This window comes from Triturus cristatus, chromosome 1_2, assembly GCF_964204655.1.
Source record: "Triturus cristatus chromosome 1_2, aTriCri1.1, whole genome shotgun sequence".
Lineage (NCBI taxonomy): Eukaryota > Metazoa > Chordata > Amphibia > Caudata > Salamandridae > Triturus > Triturus cristatus.
In genome coordinates, this window is record NC_140580.1 from 206,162,600 (window position 1) to 206,180,502 (window position 17,903).

The 17,903-nt window shown below is 45.1% G+C and overlaps 1 protein-coding gene across 2 annotated transcripts in view; it reads left to right on the forward strand.

Moving 5' to 3' along the window:
- The window catches only part of CDH23 (cadherin related 23), a 1,199,511-nt gene that overhangs the window by 781,172 nt on the left and 400,436 nt on the right, over positions 1-17,903 (forward strand). For both annotated transcript variants that reach the window (XM_085603466.1, XM_085603467.1), the window contains exons 23-24: positions 13,027-13,485; positions 15,864-15,980. In XM_085603466.1, the coding sequence (XP_085459592.1) occupies positions 13,027-13,485; positions 15,864-15,980 (576 nt within the window). The remainder of the gene's footprint in view (positions 1-13,026; positions 13,486-15,863; positions 15,981-17,903) is intronic.

Below are 17,903 nucleotides of genomic sequence, written 5' to 3' on the forward strand. Positions count from 1 at the left end.
CACAAGTTATAGTTAGCTCAGTAAACTAAAACTGGTGAATTTCAGTGGGTTTTTTTTTGCTGAAGTTTTCATTTTTTTGTTATTTCAACACATTTTAGAAATAAAAAGCTAGAGTCTAACAGGGGAGGTGCAGACATTTTCAACATTTCTCACAGAATGTTTGTGCAACATATCTTGCCTAGATAATTCTTGACTAATAGCACCAAAGTAGGAGCTTTTCAAACTTCTAACTCTGCTGTCTTTGTCTACTGCCAGGCATTGTCAGATTTATGAGTACAATCAAAGGTATGCAGTTCCTAAGAAGGGAAGCAGGGGAAATGTCGGAAGCACCTGAGGTCTCAGATCAGGTGATCTGATCCATCATTAGCAAGAGCCCTCACACATCCTAAGGGGTGTCTTGCTTCATCATCAGGAAGCTCCTCGTCGGGCCAGCGCTCCAATGCCCAATGGGCTCCGCCGGGGGGTTCTTTGCCGAAGTTCTTTTCTTTTGTCAATGTGAAGGGTGAGGTGCAGTGTAAGTGTGATAAAGTGAGTAGGCTGCTGTGAAGTGAGTTTAAAAATAACTAAAGTCAATCCAGAGGTAAGTTTAATGTCTGGATGGCTTTGTTATATTAAAAATAAGGGATGGCGAGGACTGGATATAATGGTCCACGTTGGCTTAAGGGTTTACGTGGAGATTGACATGTTTCTTGCCTTTCAAATGTCAAAAAAATGATCACTGCAATTCTTCAGGACCAAACAAAGGCTAGACTACTCAGGGGTGGGTCGGTCAGGTTAGGTGTTGTTTCAAAGCCGTACCCTACACCAATCACATAGAGTATATAGCATACCTTAGAAAAATAGATAAATAAATTGACTGTCGGGGTACACACTAAGCCTCCACAGAAGGTAGCGGAGTCAGGCACAATGGCATCGGACCACAGTTTGTCGTGTCTGTTTTTGGAGTGTGACCTACCCCGGACTCTGCTACTGCTGGAAAGTCAGATTTATGTCATTTTTTTTTTATTGCCATCTGTCATCCTAAAAAGACTTGCTGTAGTTTTCAACCTGAACACAGGCTCTCTCAAATCCCAAAGTTTTGCACAGGTTTTAACATTAAAATTCCTTAATTAACATCTCTTCCTGTAGCAGGGCTGAATAGAAAACAGATAACTTCAAGTAAAGTCGCCTTAGGCACTGCTTGGAACTGCGTCCTGATTAATGCGAGGTCTCTGGTCAAACATAGTACCGAATGTGCCTCCTTCTTGGAAAATGAGGGGATAATGATTGCCTTTGTCACTGAGACCTGGAAGAACGACTCCTCGGGTTCAGACCTGGTGAAAGCCACGCCACCTGACTATATCTGTTACTCGCTCAGCAGAACTCAGAAAAAAGGGAGTGGACTAGCAGTTATCCATCATAATACCATCTCATCATCCTTTAATCCACTAATGAATGAGGAATGTGAAGCTCTTGAGTTCTGTCTTTAAATTTCACATCAGGACTCCTTTAGAGGCTCCCTTATCTACAGGTCCCCAGGCCCGAGAAAACATTTTATAACCCAAGTTGGCAACATTTTAGAAATTGGGCTAAACACTTCCTCATATACAATTTTAGGCAACTTTAATTTCCATCTTGATTCAGACTTAGACCCAGATACAGCCAACCTTCTGGATACTGGTTTCCGGAGCCACTCATCAAGCAGGTCATACTCTTGATGGTATTTTTTCCAATAACCCCCAACTTTCTTTCACGAATATACTCCCCCTAACATCGTCCGATCACTCAGCAGTACTATTCAAGCGTACCACACCCAATCACTCTGGCACTAAACCCTTCAAATAAATACTTTGAAACTAGAGCCTGGAAAAGCATAGCAGCGCAGGATCTACACAACCTCCTAACAACAACTGACTCCCCCTCTACCACTGACTTGGATCACGCTACCAAATCATACACAAAGTGGCTAGAAGAGGCAGGGAATAAGCTAGCCCCCTTAAAAACGGTTTGCCTCCATAGACTACGACCTTCCGCACCTTTGTACTCACAGGAGCTGAAGGACCAAAAACGTATTTGTAAACACCGAGAAAGAAGCTGGAGAAAGGGATACAACAACGAAGACAAAAAGGAATACAAAGCAAGCCTGGCTCAATATAAACAGCTGCTTCAAAGCACCAAGCAAAAGTATTATACGGATAACATCCACGAGAGTAAAAACTCGCCCAAAGTACTTTTCAAGACAGTGAATTCCCTTGCCCACCCCAAAGCCCCAGCTATCCCGGGAAGTCATGACTTATGCAATAAGATACCCAAATTCTTCTTTGACAAAGTTAACGTCATCTTCTCAACATTTTCAAATTCATCCAGTGGAAAGACATCTGACCCCGCCACTTGCCCTAGGAAAGACTCAAAAAAGAATTCTACATTCGAACTCACCAGTTTCAGTCCTCTTACTGAAGGGGATACCTACAATCTCCTTGTTAAAGCAAAATCAGGCTCCCCTTACAATCCGTGCCCTATACAGACATTAAAATTAACAGGAAACATAGTGGCATGTAAACTTACATCCATCTTCAACCTTATGTACAAAGAAGGATACTTTCCAAGGGACTGGAAACAGGCTTCCATTCTGCCACTACTAAAGAAACCTAACTTAGACTCCAATGATCCAAATAATTTTAGGCCCATTTCCAGACTACCCCTCCCAGCAAAATTAATAGAGAAAAATATGAATAGCCAACTTAACCAGTTTCTTAAATTTTCTCAAAGACTGGACCCTACTCAATATGGATTTAGAGAAGGCCACACGCCGGAAACGGTTCTTATTAAGTCAACGGAAGAGATCAGAGCCATTCTTGATCAAGGAGGCAGGGCCACCCTGATCATGCTGAACCTTTCGGCAGCATTTGATATGGTCCACCATGCTGTGCTGGTGGACCGTTTAGAAGAGATAGGAGTTAAAGGCAAGGCCCAAAAACTCCTGCAATCCTTTCTCTCAGAAAGAACCCAAACGGTCAAATTGAACAATTTCGATGCAGATGCCTTCTCCCTACCATGTGGAGTCCCGCAGGGGTTTACATTGAGCCCGACGCTCTTTAATATTTACGTGTCCTCTCTTGCTCCCCATATTGAATCCTATGGTTTTAATTTGACATCTTGAGCCGACGACACCCAAATCGTAGTGGCTATACGACCAGTACTACCACAAGACACCGCGGCCAAACTACAGGACTGCATGTACGCGGTAGGAAACTGGATGGCACAAAACTGTTTAAAGTTAAACTCCAGTAAGACCGAGGTTGTGCTCTTTGGCAACAACCCCACTTTCTGGACGCCTAATTGCTGGCCGGACTCAGTAGGACCACTGCCAGACCCGACCAGGAAGGTGAAGAACCTGGGAATGTGGATTGATGACGCTCTTAGTTTCAAGGACCAGATGAACTCAGTGGCATCCTCTACCTCGTTCACCCTCAGATCTTGTAAAAAACACCATGCCTCTACTTCCTAAAGATGCACAACAAACGGTGGTCACTGCATTGGTAATGTCTAGACTGGATTACTGTAAAAGTCTGTATCTCAAGCTACAAGCAGGCTCAATGAACAAACTACAAATTCTCCAGATCGCAGCTGCCAGACTCCTTACGGGAACCCCTAAATATGCATCTATCACAGGATCGATCAAAAAGCTTCACTGGCTGCCTGTCAGGAAGCGCACCCAGTTCAAGGCCCTGTGTCTGGTCTTCAAGGTGCTGCAGGGAACAGGACCTGAATTTTTAAAACAACCATTCCGATGGTACTCGCCAAAAAGAGCATTCCGATCATCTGATGCCAAATTAGTAATAATGCCCCGGACGAAAAAAGCCAACTGGGGCGGCAGACGTTTTATTGCCAATGCAGCCAAAGCCTGGAACACCCACCATCCATCTAAGACACATGACCAACTTGATGGCCTTTAGGAAGACCTTAAAAACATGGCTTTTCACTAATTAGGTTGTATAAATATTCAATATTGGCCCCTCCGGTAGGTTCTTCACTTTAGCGCCAGGACACCTTCGGGAGGCAGTAGCGCTTTACAAATGCAATTAACATTAACATTAAAAGATTCTCAGTCATACCATGTAACTGAGATTCTCTCTGACATGGCAATGTTTAAAGAAGTGAAATGTACATGTGAAAAGAGATGCTATTAAAAATATTTGGCCAAGTGAAATTAGATTTTCAGCTCTGTGTTCATCACCCATGTGTTATTAGAAATACTTTTGGGAAATTCGACAAAAGAATGCAAAGTTTTGCAAACATTTTTTCAGTGTATGTGAGAAAAGTAATGTAATATTATCTAGTATGTCCATTTAAAAAAATCTTTATATGTAGAAAACCTCCTCGATTCCCATTTAGGAAGTTAGGCTTGCTTAATTGCTCAGTGCAATTGTGGGTCGATATTCATGCGCCATCACTTTCAAAAATCACATTCCACTTTTGGCAGATTAAATAATGTTTTAGATACTTAATCTTTTTTGATCATCACAAAGCTGTACCCCTTAAATGGGAATTTGGATCCAAATATTAAGTTAATTGGGAAAATTATGTGTGAGCACAGATGTCCTCTGTTAGAAAATGCCAAAAAGTTATGAAAAGAAGGAATAAATTAAACATTGATTTGTGGAAAAAGACTGAGTCCATAAAAATGATATTCCGATCATTAGGAAACAATCCACAGCATTCTGCAGGGCAATGATGATTGGTTTGGGATTTACATCTAGTGTTGAGACTGGTTTTGTACTTGTAGGTTGATTGAATCCAACAAAAAATCTTATTGATGTTAAAATTTGTATCAACTCCGTTTCGGGATAGAGATAGTTTGAGATTTACAGATGAATGCAGGTTTTTAGGTCTCACCTAGGCAGCGCTTGCGCTGTCTCTTTGAGACATGCTGTATTCAGGATATGGGCATAAAGCTCCGCCCACTTTCCACCCATCTTTTTAATTTACTCCTGTCCCTGTTCTTTGTAAATGGTGGTTTTTCACTGGTCAATAGGCTTAGTCATCCCTCCTGAGTACCACCTTTTCTGATGGATACATCTGCCAGTGGATTCCTCACCTTGTGAATATCCCCTGCGCCAGCAACATTCTGAAACTTTTGTAGCTCTCCACGCCGACGAGGACGACGTCACAGAAGCACGACTCCGCTTGCGGCTCCGCTGACGTCACTGGATCCATAAGAGGACCTCGTCGGCGTGAAGACGTCAGTTCCCTTTTTTCCGCGCCGTCGACGCTAACTGTTTTCTGGGACTCTCCGTAGCTTTTGCTAGGTACTTTGTGTTTCTGCTGGTTTTCTCTTTCTTCTTGCTTCTCGATCAAAGATGTCGACGAAGAAGTCCGGATTCAAGCCGTGTAGAGAGTGCAGTAAGCACATGTCCATCACGGATCCGCACGAGGACTGTGTCTGGTGCCTGTCGTTGGATCACGACGTCGAGGGATGCTCTTGCTGCCGAAAGATGAGTAATAGGGCTTTAAAAGAAAGAGAAGCTAAGTTGTTTATAGCAATAATGAAAAAAGAGAAGAGAGGTCGAAGACGCTCCAGATCGAGGTCAAGGTTGAGGTCGAGGTCGGCGTTGAAGTCGACGTCGGGACATGCTTCTAAGTCCAAGAAGCATAAAAAGAAGAAGAGGCATGGTTCTCGACACCGATCGGATAAGGAAGCGGCTCCGAGATCGACTTCGCCTACTCGACGTCGTAAGGACTATATTTCTCACTCTCCTGTCTCAAATTCTGCTTCTCCTGTTTTCCTGACCTCTCCTGCGGCTTCACCGGAGCACTCTCCGGCTCCGGATCCATCTCCGACACCGGCCCATTCTCAGACTCCAGTAGAAGAAACTCCGGCTCCTGATGAGTCTTCGACTCCACTGGCTCCACCGTCGGCGCCGATTTGCCCGAGTCCGATTATGCCTCAAACTGAGCCCTATCCCCCCTTTCCAGGCCCGGGACAAGACCCATTGCATTATTTGAATGAAATGTATGGCGTCTTCACGAGAGCGATATACCCCTCTGGAGCACCTTCGGGTCCCATGGGTCCAATGGCTTTTAATCTGGGGGTCCCTCAAGCCTACGCTCAGGCTCCATTTAAGCCTTTTTTCCCAGCGACGACGTCTTGGCATTTCCCGGCACCGAGGAACATCGACGCCGCTTCCATCTTCTCCGGCTCCAGCTCGACCTCGTTCGACTCCGGCTGCTCCTCCAGATCCGTGTTCGACGCCGGCTCCGGCGCTGTCGGAGTCAAATGCCGCGCCGCCGATGCTGGTACTGAGGATTAGGTCCAGGCGAGAAGCTCAAAGAGTCCTGGAGGAGCAAAGGTACCAGGTTGAAGAGATGGAAGAGGGTGAACTCATGGAGTCTGATGACTTGTTTGAAGAATTGAAGGAGGCTAGTGGCCTGGATTTGTCACCAGAGTGGGAGATTACTCCTCCAGCCCATACTCCCTCTAAAGATGTGGCTCCTTACCACACGGTCATTAGGAAAGCAGCGGAGCTTTTGGATATGCAGTTGCCAACTGCTGAATTCAAACCTAACATCCTTACTGAGGTTTTACATTCTCCCTCCACCGTGACAGAGCCTTTACTACCATTTAATGAGGCCATCACTGAACCAGTCATGGCGGTATGGCGAAAGCCCTTTTCAGCTCCTGCGGTTTCTAAAACTGTGGCTAGAAGGTACAGGGTGGCTCCAGGTGATCCAGACTTTCTTACTTCCCATCCGTCTCCGGAAAGTCTGGTGGTTCAGGCTGCTTACTCTAAGAGGTCTTCCGGTGCCTTTCCACAGGTCCCTAGTGATAGCGACACTAAAAAAAAGCTCGACCAATCGGCCAAGAAAGTTTTCTCCTCGGCTAGTATGGCCTTAAAGTCAACTAATGCCACCTGTCTCTTGGGCAGTTATATTCATGCTCTCATGGATTCTGCTAAACAGCTGGCTTCTAAGTTATCTGAGGAGGACAGGCAGAACTTTAATGAGGTGCTGTCAGACACTCAGGCGGCTGCGCGTCAGGTTATCCAGAGTGGCCTGGACACTGCGGACTCTGTCGCCAGAAATATGGGCTCCTCGGTCACCACAAGGAGGAGTGCATGGCTGAAATCATCTGAGTTCTCCCCTGATGTGCAGGCAACGCTTCTGGACCTGCCTTTTGACAGCTCTGGGCTTTTTGGTAAAAAGACTGATGCGGCATTAGAGAGATTTAAGGAAAGCAAAGCCACGGCCAAATCTCTGGGTCTGCAGACACAGCCTAGGGGTTCTTTTAGAAGATACAGAGGCTTTGAGAGGTCGTCCTTTCGGACTTACAGTCAGCCCCAGCAGTAGCAGCTACAACAGCAACAGAACACCCTGTATAATAGCTATAGGGGCAGGATCAGAGGTCGTGCTCAAGGTCGGCAGCTCTCCTCCTCCTCTTCCTCTTCCTTCCTCCCTCCCACCACTGCAAAGCAGCCCTAGATCCACCATTCTGGATCATGTTGGTCCTGTGGGGGGCTGGCTTACCCATTTTCTACAAGATTAGAAATCGGTCACTTCAGACCTTTGGGTTCTAGATCTTGTAGAAAATGGGTGCGCTCTTCCCTTTCGGGAATTTCCTCCGAATTACCCTCCTTGCCAAGGTGCTTGCTCGGAGGACCACCTTCTTCTCCTGCAGGAGGAAGTTATTACGTTACTAAAAAAAGGTGCGATAAAGGTGGTTCCAGAGCAGGAGAGGGGTCGGGATGCTACTCCCGGTATTTCCTGATTCCGAAGAAGAATGGCAGGCTACGTCCAATCCTGAACCTCAGGATCTTGAACCTTTTTCTGAAGCAGAAGAAGTTCAAGATGCTCACCCTTGTGCAGGTTCTTCAAGCATTACAAAAGGAGGACTGGATGGTGTCGATCGACTTGCAGGATGCGTATTTCCACATCCCCATCCTGAAGTCGCACAGGAAGCATCTCCGTTTTACAGTAGGGTCGCAACATTATCAGTTTGCGGTCCTTCCGTTTGGTCTTACTATTGCACCTCGAGTCTTCACCAAGGTGATGGCAGTGGTGGCAGTCCATCTCAGAAGGTCGGGGACTCCAGTTTTCCCCTATCTGGATGACTGGCTGATCAAAGCGGAGTCGCCAGAGAAGGTGCTTCATCATCTGCAGGATACAACTCAGCTGTTGTACAAATTGGGTTTCTCGATAAACGTGCCCAAATCTCACCTGGTGCCCTCTCAGCGCAACCTGTTCATAGGGGCGGTACTGGACACTACTGTGTGTCGAGCATTCCCTCCTCCTCAAAGGATTCTCGACATACAGGAAATGATTCCCTTGTTTTTCAATGGAGCAGTTGTTCCAGTCCTGAAGGTCCTTCGTCTGCTCAGTCTGTTTGCTTTCTGCATTCTGTTGGTCAACCATGCACGCTGGCACATGAGTGCGCTTCAGTGGTGCCTCCGTAGGCACTGGTATCAGCACAACGGAGATCTCAGGGAGTCTGTGAGGATCTGTCTTGGTGGAGCGTGGAGGGCAATCTGTCTCAAGGAAAGCCCTTCCATCTGCCTCCATCGGTGGCCACAGTGATAACGGATGCATCCACTTTAGGGTGGGGTGCGCATCTGGGGGATCTGGAGGTCAAGGGTCTTTGGTCTCCAGAGGAAAGGTTGTTTCACATCAACCTTTTGGAGTTGCGGGCGATACGTTTGGCACTCAAGGCCTTCCTCCCTTCCCTTCACGGTCAGTCGGTTCAAGTCCTCATGGACAACACTACCGCGATGTGGTATGTCAACAAGCAGGGAGGAGTGGGGTCGCTTTGCCTCTGCAGAGAGGCTCTGCGTCTCTGGTCCTGGCTTCAGGATCATCAGATTTGTCTGTTGGCAAATCATCTGGCCGGAGTTCTGAACGTGCGTGCAGACAGTCTCAGTCGGCAGTTCTCGCCCGACCACGAATGGAGGCTCCATCCGGAGGTGGTTTGTCACGTCTTTCGGACGTGGGGAACTCCTCGGGTGGACCTGTTTGCCACTCACAAGAATGCTCACTGCCCGTCATTCTGCAGTCTCCAGTAACCGATGCAGGAATCTTTGGGGGACGCGTTTCACTTGAGATGGGACTCTCGTCTCCTTTACGCGTTTCCTCCCATACCCTTGATTCCTCGGGCTCTGAGGAAGATTCGCCAAGACCGGGCCCGAGTCATATTGATCGCTCCAGATTGACCAAGAAGGGTGTGGTATAAAGATCTTCTCCACCTCTCCTCGTGCCCTCCGCTCCGTCTCCCTCTCAGGGCAGACCTACTCTCGCAGTCAGAGGGTCAGGTTCTACACCCCCAACTCCAGAGCTTACACCTTCATGCCTGGAGATTGAACGGGGCAACCTGAATTCTTTTTTTCTCCCGCCTGATGTGCTAGATGTAATTTTGTCTACCAGATGTCATTCCACTAAATCTATCTATTCTTATAGGTGGTCTAAATTTGTTCTTTGGTGCGGTGAGAGGTCTATTGACCCTTTGAGGGCTCATTTATCCAACATCCTTCAGTTTGCTCTTTCTCTTGCTCAGCAAGGCTTTGCTGTAGCTACTGTAAAGGGATATTTATCCGCTTTGTCGGCATTCCTTTGCTTGCCGGATCAGCCGTCCTTGTTTAAGTCACCTATTGTATTATGATTCCTTAAGGGCTTTACCAACATGTTTCCGCCTACTCCTTTTATTGTGCCTCAATGGGACTTAAATCTTGTATTGACTTACCTGATGGGTTCTCCTTTCGAGCCCTTGCACAAGTGTCCCTTAAGGCTGTTGTCTTTCAAAACAGTTTTTCTCATTGCCATTACCTCGGCAAGGAGGGTAAGTGAGCTTCAAGCTCTGAGTTCGAAACCCCCGTTCTTGACCATTTATGCTGAAAGAATGGTACTCAGGACCAGGGCTGCTTTTCTGCCAAAGGTGGTAACTCCTTTCCATCTGGGGCAGTCCATTACCCTTCCTACCTTCTATCCTCCCCCTCACCCTTCCAAGGAGGAGGAGCAGCTTCACCGCTTGTACCCTAATAAGAGGCCGGTGAGCTTTTACCTCAATAGGACTAAAGACTTTCGAGTGGATGACCAGCTCTTCGTGGGCTTTGTTGGCTGCAGGAAAGGCAGAGCGGTGCACAAGCGCACCCTTTCCAGATGGATAGTCTTGTGCATCAAGATATGTTACTCTTTGGCCGGTAAGGAACCTCCAGAGGGTATAAGGGCTCATTCTACCAGGGCAAAGTCTTCTACATCTGCCTTATCTAGAGGTGTTCCTGTGGAGGACATTTGTTGGGCGGCAACTTGGGCCTCCCCCCACACTTTCGCGAAGCATTACTGCTTGGATTCCGAGGTGAGGAGGGACGGACACTTTGCTCGTTCCGGCCTTCAGGACTTTTTGATATAGAACGTTGGACACCCTCCTCCGGGAGTGGGACTGCTGGGGGAATCTTTTCATAAGGTGAGGAATCCACTGGCAGATGTATCCATCAGAAGAACAAGTTACTTACCTTCGGTAACGCTTTTTCTGGTGGATACAGTATCTGCCTGTGGATTCCTCACTGACCCACCCGCCTCCCCGTTGTCCACCCTTGTATACCTACAATAGTGATGTTGTTTCAAAATGTATTTATTACTGTCAAAGGAAGCATGTTATTTATTTTGCCTTCCTGTATTATCTTCACACTGTGTGTGTTGTTTTGTGTATTATTTACTGTGTATACTGTATATATATTGCTGTCAGTCCGTCCGTGTGACTCGAAGGCACGGAAAAAAGGGCAGAACTGACGTCATCACGCCGACAAGGTCCTCTTATGGATCCAGTGACGTCAGCGGAGCCATGCTTCTGTGACGTCGTCCTCATCGGCGTGGAGAGCTACAAACGTTTCCGAATGTTGCTGGCGCAGGGGATATTCACAAGGTGAGGAATCCACAGGCAGATACTGTATCCACCAGAAAAAGCGTTACCAAAGGTAAGTAACTTGTTCGACTCTTCTCGTAACCTTCCATGAGGACACCCCCTGTCACATGTGTTGTTACTTCCTAGGTTTTAATTACAGCCTAAAGACACTGTTTTTCTTAAAAGGCTTCAGGCAGGACACACACTCGGTCGTAAGCTAGGCTGGCAGTGGTTACTTCACTCACTAGAACATCTCACATTTATATGACAGCGTCTATAAATTTCCCTTCATCAGCTCCACACAGAGTATAACCTAATCTGAAATGAATGTAATAATATTTTTGTCACATTTCAAAGCTACTAATGGTATATATTGACATAGCTATTTGAATGTACTCCTAGTACTGACTTGCATGCAATGCATTATGGGTAGGGGGGATTTACCATATCTTCTGCAGGGTGCAGTACCATATGTGACCAAAAGAAGCTCCTGTTTGGCCACATATGGTATTGCACCTTGCAACATGGCTACGTAAAAAACATTGCCATTTATAATGCCAATTAACTCCAACTTTGTAGACATGCAGTGTTGTTGACTTACTCACTAGGGACCTCTAGGAGCAGCTTACGGTACTGCACCTAGACATGCAGTGCTGGTGCCTTGCTCACTAGGGACCTCTAGGAGCAGCTTGATGTACTGCACCGAGGCATGCAGTGCTGATGCCTTGCTCACTAGGGACCTCTAGGAGCACCTTGCAGTACTGCACATAGACATGCAGTGCTGGTGCCTTGCTCACTAGGGATCTCTAGGAGCAGCTTGCGGTACTGCACCTAGACGTGCAGTGCTGGTGCCTTGCTCACTAGGGATCTCTAGGAGCAGCTTGCGGTACTGCACTGAGACATACAATGCTGGTTCCTGGCTCTCTACACAAGCATTTAAAATGCACTAGGTCTCGCATTACTGAAAGTATGAGCTATTGGTGTTGCATTATTATTTGCAACACCAATACCTCAAATTATCAGTAATGCAAGACCGCATTGTAAATGCTTGTTTCCATTTTCTCTGTGGAATGTGAAATAGTTGAAGAATATTTAGGAATAACTTTCTTGAGCTGCACTTTGAACCTCAAAAGAGCTTTGACACTTCAGAAGAACATAGAGAATACCTTGCCACGTTCCATTTGGCTGAAAATGGGCAGATGTGTTTTATGATGTTTAGTGCTGGGTATGGTGTTCATGCTAATGAACTGGGAGAACACATTACATTTGAATATATACTTAAATACAAAAAAAGGCCATTATAATGATATTTAGTAAACATGTATAAGGATTTATTATATTGTTATGGTTCTCTATTAGTGTTTCCAAGACCATTGATTAAGAGAATTTATTAATCACTATTCTTGCTATGGTTCAATTGAGTTCTATATACAGTATGTTCATATTCGAAATTATGGGCCTCATTACAAGGCTCCTGTGATTCCGATTCAGGCAGTAGCTCCACGAATCTCTGGTGTTTCTCCCAGAGACTCCATCTGCTGAAAAGATGTGGAGCCTCTGAGTTAAATACTGGGGAAAATGGGCAATTGCCTGGGGAATGGACACCTGAAATAGCAATTCCCCACTAATTCCTAATGCGTAAGATGATCCTGCCTGTCCCATTGGAGATCCCTGATAACCCTCCTATGGGAGTTACCCATGTCCAGGGAGGAGTTATAGGGGGGTAGATAATGGGAACTTCATAATGAGGCCGAACATGTTCATTTAATATTTTTATGCACGTAAAAATTATAAAAAACTGTTACTGTTAAAACAAAAGAAAAGTTACCATGATGTCGTAGTTGGTTGATTTACGTGTTGTGTAACAGAAAGATATCAGGTTTAAATCGGGTCTTTGTGGTTTAAGATTTTGATCTTGGTAAAAAATTAACTAATGAGATGCAATGTAAAATCTTCCTAGTACTCAGGAGACAATTGGCTTTATGTTCATGAGAGCCATTATAAAATTGAAAATGAATGTTTGGAGATGGCAAATGGAGAATGTATAACCATTACTGACATTAGATTGATTTAATAAGTGAATAAAGCTAAACATTTAATGGTGGGAGATATCTACAGCTCTGTGGGTCTTTGTACTGATATTTTGGTTCATTTACCTACAGGATTTTCAATCACAAAGGTAACTGCCTTTGATGCGGACAGCGGCCTAAACGCTGAGCTGAGCTACCGAATTGAAAGCGGCGCTCAGGACAGATTCCTCATTGACCCTATCTCCGGGATCATCCGCGTTGCCAATGTCACAGTGGATAGAGAGGAACGGGATTCCTACCGCCTGATAGTATGGGCAACAGACCGGGGTACCAGCCCGCTGTCGGGCAGCACTACGGTAAACATCCTAATTGATGACGTCAATGACTGCCCTCCGGAGTTCCTCACCCCGGTGCTGACAGTGAGCGTGCTGGAGTCAGTTGAGGTGGGCACCGTCATTGCTGAGATGACTGCTGTAGACCGGGATCTCAACCCCCGCCTGGAGTATTACATCATCGAAATATTGGCAAAGGATGACTCCAGTACCCTCGTGCCCAACCAGCAGGGCGCGTTTGCTATTGATTTTAGAACAGGTATGTTAGACTAAGCCTCTGGTCTGCCAGAGCCTCTTCCACACCTTTCCTCGAATACTCAGATCTCTCCCTCTGGCATCATTCATTGATCACTATTCCTACCTCCTTTTTAAGACGAGGCTCCTTGTTCTCCCTCTCCCTACCCACTCACCTAGGATACCTTTTCTGCCTTTAATTTAACTAATACCTCTGCATTCCTGTATGGCTCTTTAATTTCTCACTAAGCGCAATTTTTCTCTACTGCCCTTTGACAAATTTCACTCTACTAACCAAATTAATCTTTTCTTTCCCCTACGGCTCTCAGTCCTGAAGGTTTGACGCGTGTTCTCTGTAAATCTCTATCTGTATTCTGTCTTCATTAAACATTGTCTTCCTTCATCCTCGCCTTCATCTTTACTGTAAACTTCACCTTCATCATCCTCATCGCTGATGGCTCAGCCACTCCCTATGCTCGCTGCTTCGCGGGCCGAGCATAGCTCCCTGGTGGTTGTTGTCTAGCCTTCGCAGACTGAATGTGGGAGCCGCTTCCCAGTCACTTGATGCAATGGAGGCGAGGGTTGGGGCCTAGTACTTTGCAAAGTGATTTTATTGTTGAATTGTGGAGAGCAAGGTAACCGTGTCAGTCCAGCAGTGTTCAGATTATGTGCATTTTTTTTATTTTTTTAATTTTTTTTTTTTATCAGATTATGTGCATTTCTAGCAGTCCTAAATGTATTCACTTCTTTAATTAATTGTTTTTTCTTGTACTCAGTCCCTTATATATCATGTTTAATCTTGAATAAAAAGGTCTATAGGCCCGTGACAAAGGGCTCAGACTTCGCTTTTTTTATTTATTTATTTCCCTTTTTCATTAATACAGCACAAAAAGAAATCATATACACAAACAATTTTCCACTAAACATGAGAAGTGCAATTATACCATGTTACAACACTAAATCGAATCTGAAAAATTAATAACAAGCAATGAAAACAAAATCCAAAATTAAACATGAAGAGTCTCAAGTGGCCTTGACATATAAAGATTAAAAGGGAAAAATAATACAAACATTTTAACATGGACCGCTTGTTCACAGCAGACTTTGCAAGCATGTGAATGAATGAACGTCCACAAAAAACTTGAATGTAGTCAACACTGTGATCATTTTTGGTAGGCAAAGGTACGGACTTTAGCAGAGAGGAAGTATGAGTGTGCGAGGGGCAATAGTGTCAAACACTTCCTTTAATAGCAGACAGCATTGGAATTAACGCGATCATCCTATTGTCCAACATATGAAAAAATGTCAAGGCTTCTCCCAAAAAGCAATTGAGATGAATTCGAGAAATGCTATAACCTGGAAGAAAGTGGAATAACTATGACTGTGGGTTTCAGACTCCAACAAAAATAGGGAAAGTTTGCAGAACTACTATACACAGCTTGCAGCATTCATTTAATTTTTTTTACATTTCTCTTGTTTCCGGAGATCTGAATTTCGAATCACTAAACTGGCCCCTCAAAATCTGGGTTTTATCTCCAACCCTGTCTAACTGTTCAGATAATAAAGTCTGAAAGCATTGAAAGAACATTGGCCCCACAGTCTGCCCACTGACCAGCAACAAACCTGCATACACAACATCAGAAAGTGCCTTAATCCCTGCTGTAGATCCCTCTGATTGATGCACTGGTGATCTCTGTGAGCCTCTCTCTCTCCTTCCTTGCTCAGGAAGAGTAAGGCACAGAAAGTGAGTCCTGGGGAGCAACATTCATGTACAACAACACTAAAGATTGTGCACACAAACAACATAAAAAAATCCAAATTTCAGCAGACCAGCGCCAGACAGATATACAGAAAGAGTAAGACACAGAAAGTGAGTCCTAGGGAGCAACAGGATGAACATTCATGTACAAAAACACTAAAGATTGTGCACACAAACAACATAAAAGAATCCACATTTCGGCAGACCAGAGCCAGATACATATACAGAAAGAAGTCAACTACTGCCGATGACTAATATATCAGAGATGGAAATGTATCCTATTTAAACATTTATACTACTTCAACAAGTATCTCTCGACATATACAACACTGGACGAGAGATGTATTTCTTATGCTCTAACAATCCTAGGCCAGGGTACTACATAGTAAAATCTCCGCACCCTGTATTTCAATAGTTTGTATTTTGTGTCTGTTTTCCTCCCCACTGTTAGGCATGGTTGGTCGGTTTTCATGAACTGGCCAAATAACTGTAAGGACAAACAAGTCCACAGAGAGGACAGAGTTTTAGTTGTCCAGCTGCACGCTGACGGCAAAGGTCAGCCTACCGTTACACGTGCACAGCATTGGTCTAGTTAACATGGTCAGGTTAACTATATGATCACGTTTTCCTCTTTCACCTTACAGGGGCAGTGATGGTAAAGTCCACCTTGAACAGGGAGCTGGTTGCTACATATGAAGTTGCCATCTCTGTGTATGACAATGCCAGTGAAATTGTGGATCGAACAGTCAGTGTGCCCAACGGTAAGAGTTTTGTGCAGAGTGGCATTCAATCTGCTCACAGCGAATGGCAACCCTCTTACACCAAGGATATATACACTATATGTCCCTGGTGTAAGGGGGTTGCTATTCGCTCAGATGCCTAATTTTCCATTACTTTCCTCAGTGTAAAGAGGCAATTAAGTAATTCACAGATCAATGTAAAACATGTGGAACTATCATGAGTTCACATTCAGGCATAGCAAATGGATATCAATGAGGCCACAGGGCCAATGCCACATAATTTGTATACTGCTTCAATCACTGGAGCCATAATGCCGCAAAGAACAGAAAATAAGTAAATATCACCCGCCCAGCAACCTACTCATACCTCTGATTCCCAGCATTTCATTCTTTTCATTGGGATTTTGAGAAAATATCTAGGTTATAGAGATCATAGTGTGCTACAGCAGGTGGATTAAAGTGGACATACACTCATTCCTTAAGAAACCAATGAATTTACTTCATACTGCTAGAGCATGAAGGGTGAGAGCCACCAGATTGCTGGCAGTGCATATCCTCATGGTACCCACAAAGCCAAGCAATTTTTGGAAAACTATCTGTCAAATGTTGGACAAAGTACAAACGTGGTTTTGTGTGGCAAATTATGGTGGTGCATGAGCGTTGTTGCACATTGTATGGCTTGGTGACCCTGGAGTGCAAACCAGGGCTCTAATGTACTGAGGTATTTTAAGGTCCCAAAGCCTGAGATTCTCAAAATCATGGGTTTTGCCACCACCAAGCACCTTTGAGTAATTTAAAAGAAGGTATTTTGCGAGTCCACTAATATTTCTGACTTACAAAATGACTTTTGCAACCCATTATTGAAAGCATGTAGGATGGAGCATGAAAGGTGTATCGTCTATACTATTTGACAATCTCAATGGTATGTATCATTGGTTTATGACTGCCCGTGTGGACATCTTTCTCACTGGGAATTATGCTGGATGGACTCAGAGGGAGCAGATAGTGCTCAAGGGCACCACTACATGCCCTTCACTCCATGTCTTTCTCTTTAAGGAACATAGGATGCTTTTGAAAAAGTCACTATGAAGGAAAGACATTGCAGAAAGAATCAGGGGAGACAGTCTTCCTCGGCTCCAGTGTCTGACACTTGGAATTATTACTACCAGTACTAGGCCCAACTGTGTTAAAATGACATCAGTGATATGCACACTTGGGAAAGAGCCTATTCTAGCCCACCCCGCACCCTTATGTGGTGCAACACGTTGTCCACCCCAGGCCCCTCCCTAGCAATTCTTATAATTCAATAACACACAGTTATAGGGTGAAACCCGGCTCTCAACGATATAAAAAATATGTGCATACACGGAATTAGTATACATTTTAACAGCACCGTGGGCTAAGGTTGCACGGGTAAAACCAATATCAAACATAATGCTCTTTTGGCAAGAAATCAACATGTAAGGCAACACCGTCGGCCAGTGTCATGAATCACAGGTGGTCCACAGACTGTCACTCCCCCACACACACTCACTCTGCACAGATACCTGGTGCAACGGATATCAGGCAGGTTCGTACAGAACTTGCTCACACACATACGCACTCAGCAGCCTAATGCGGTGAAACTGATACCCAACAAGGTCAATTGATAACGCTCTGCAGACCCCATGGCCCAAGCCTTCCTCAACCCTTTAACTCAGGGGTACTCACAAACTTTCTCTCAGGGGCCAAATTTACAGTGTGGTTTGTGGCCAAGGGCCGCACTGGTGGGGGCGGGGTCAGTGGCGGAGGGGGCGGGGCTAGCGCAAAAAAACTGTGTCTATGAGGTTGAACACAGGCCCCTGCAGTGGACGCCTTCGTCCACTGAGCCACCAAACCTGGCATATGCACATCTCTCTCTCTCTCTCTCTCTCTCTCTCTCTCTCTCTCTCTCTCTGTCTGTCT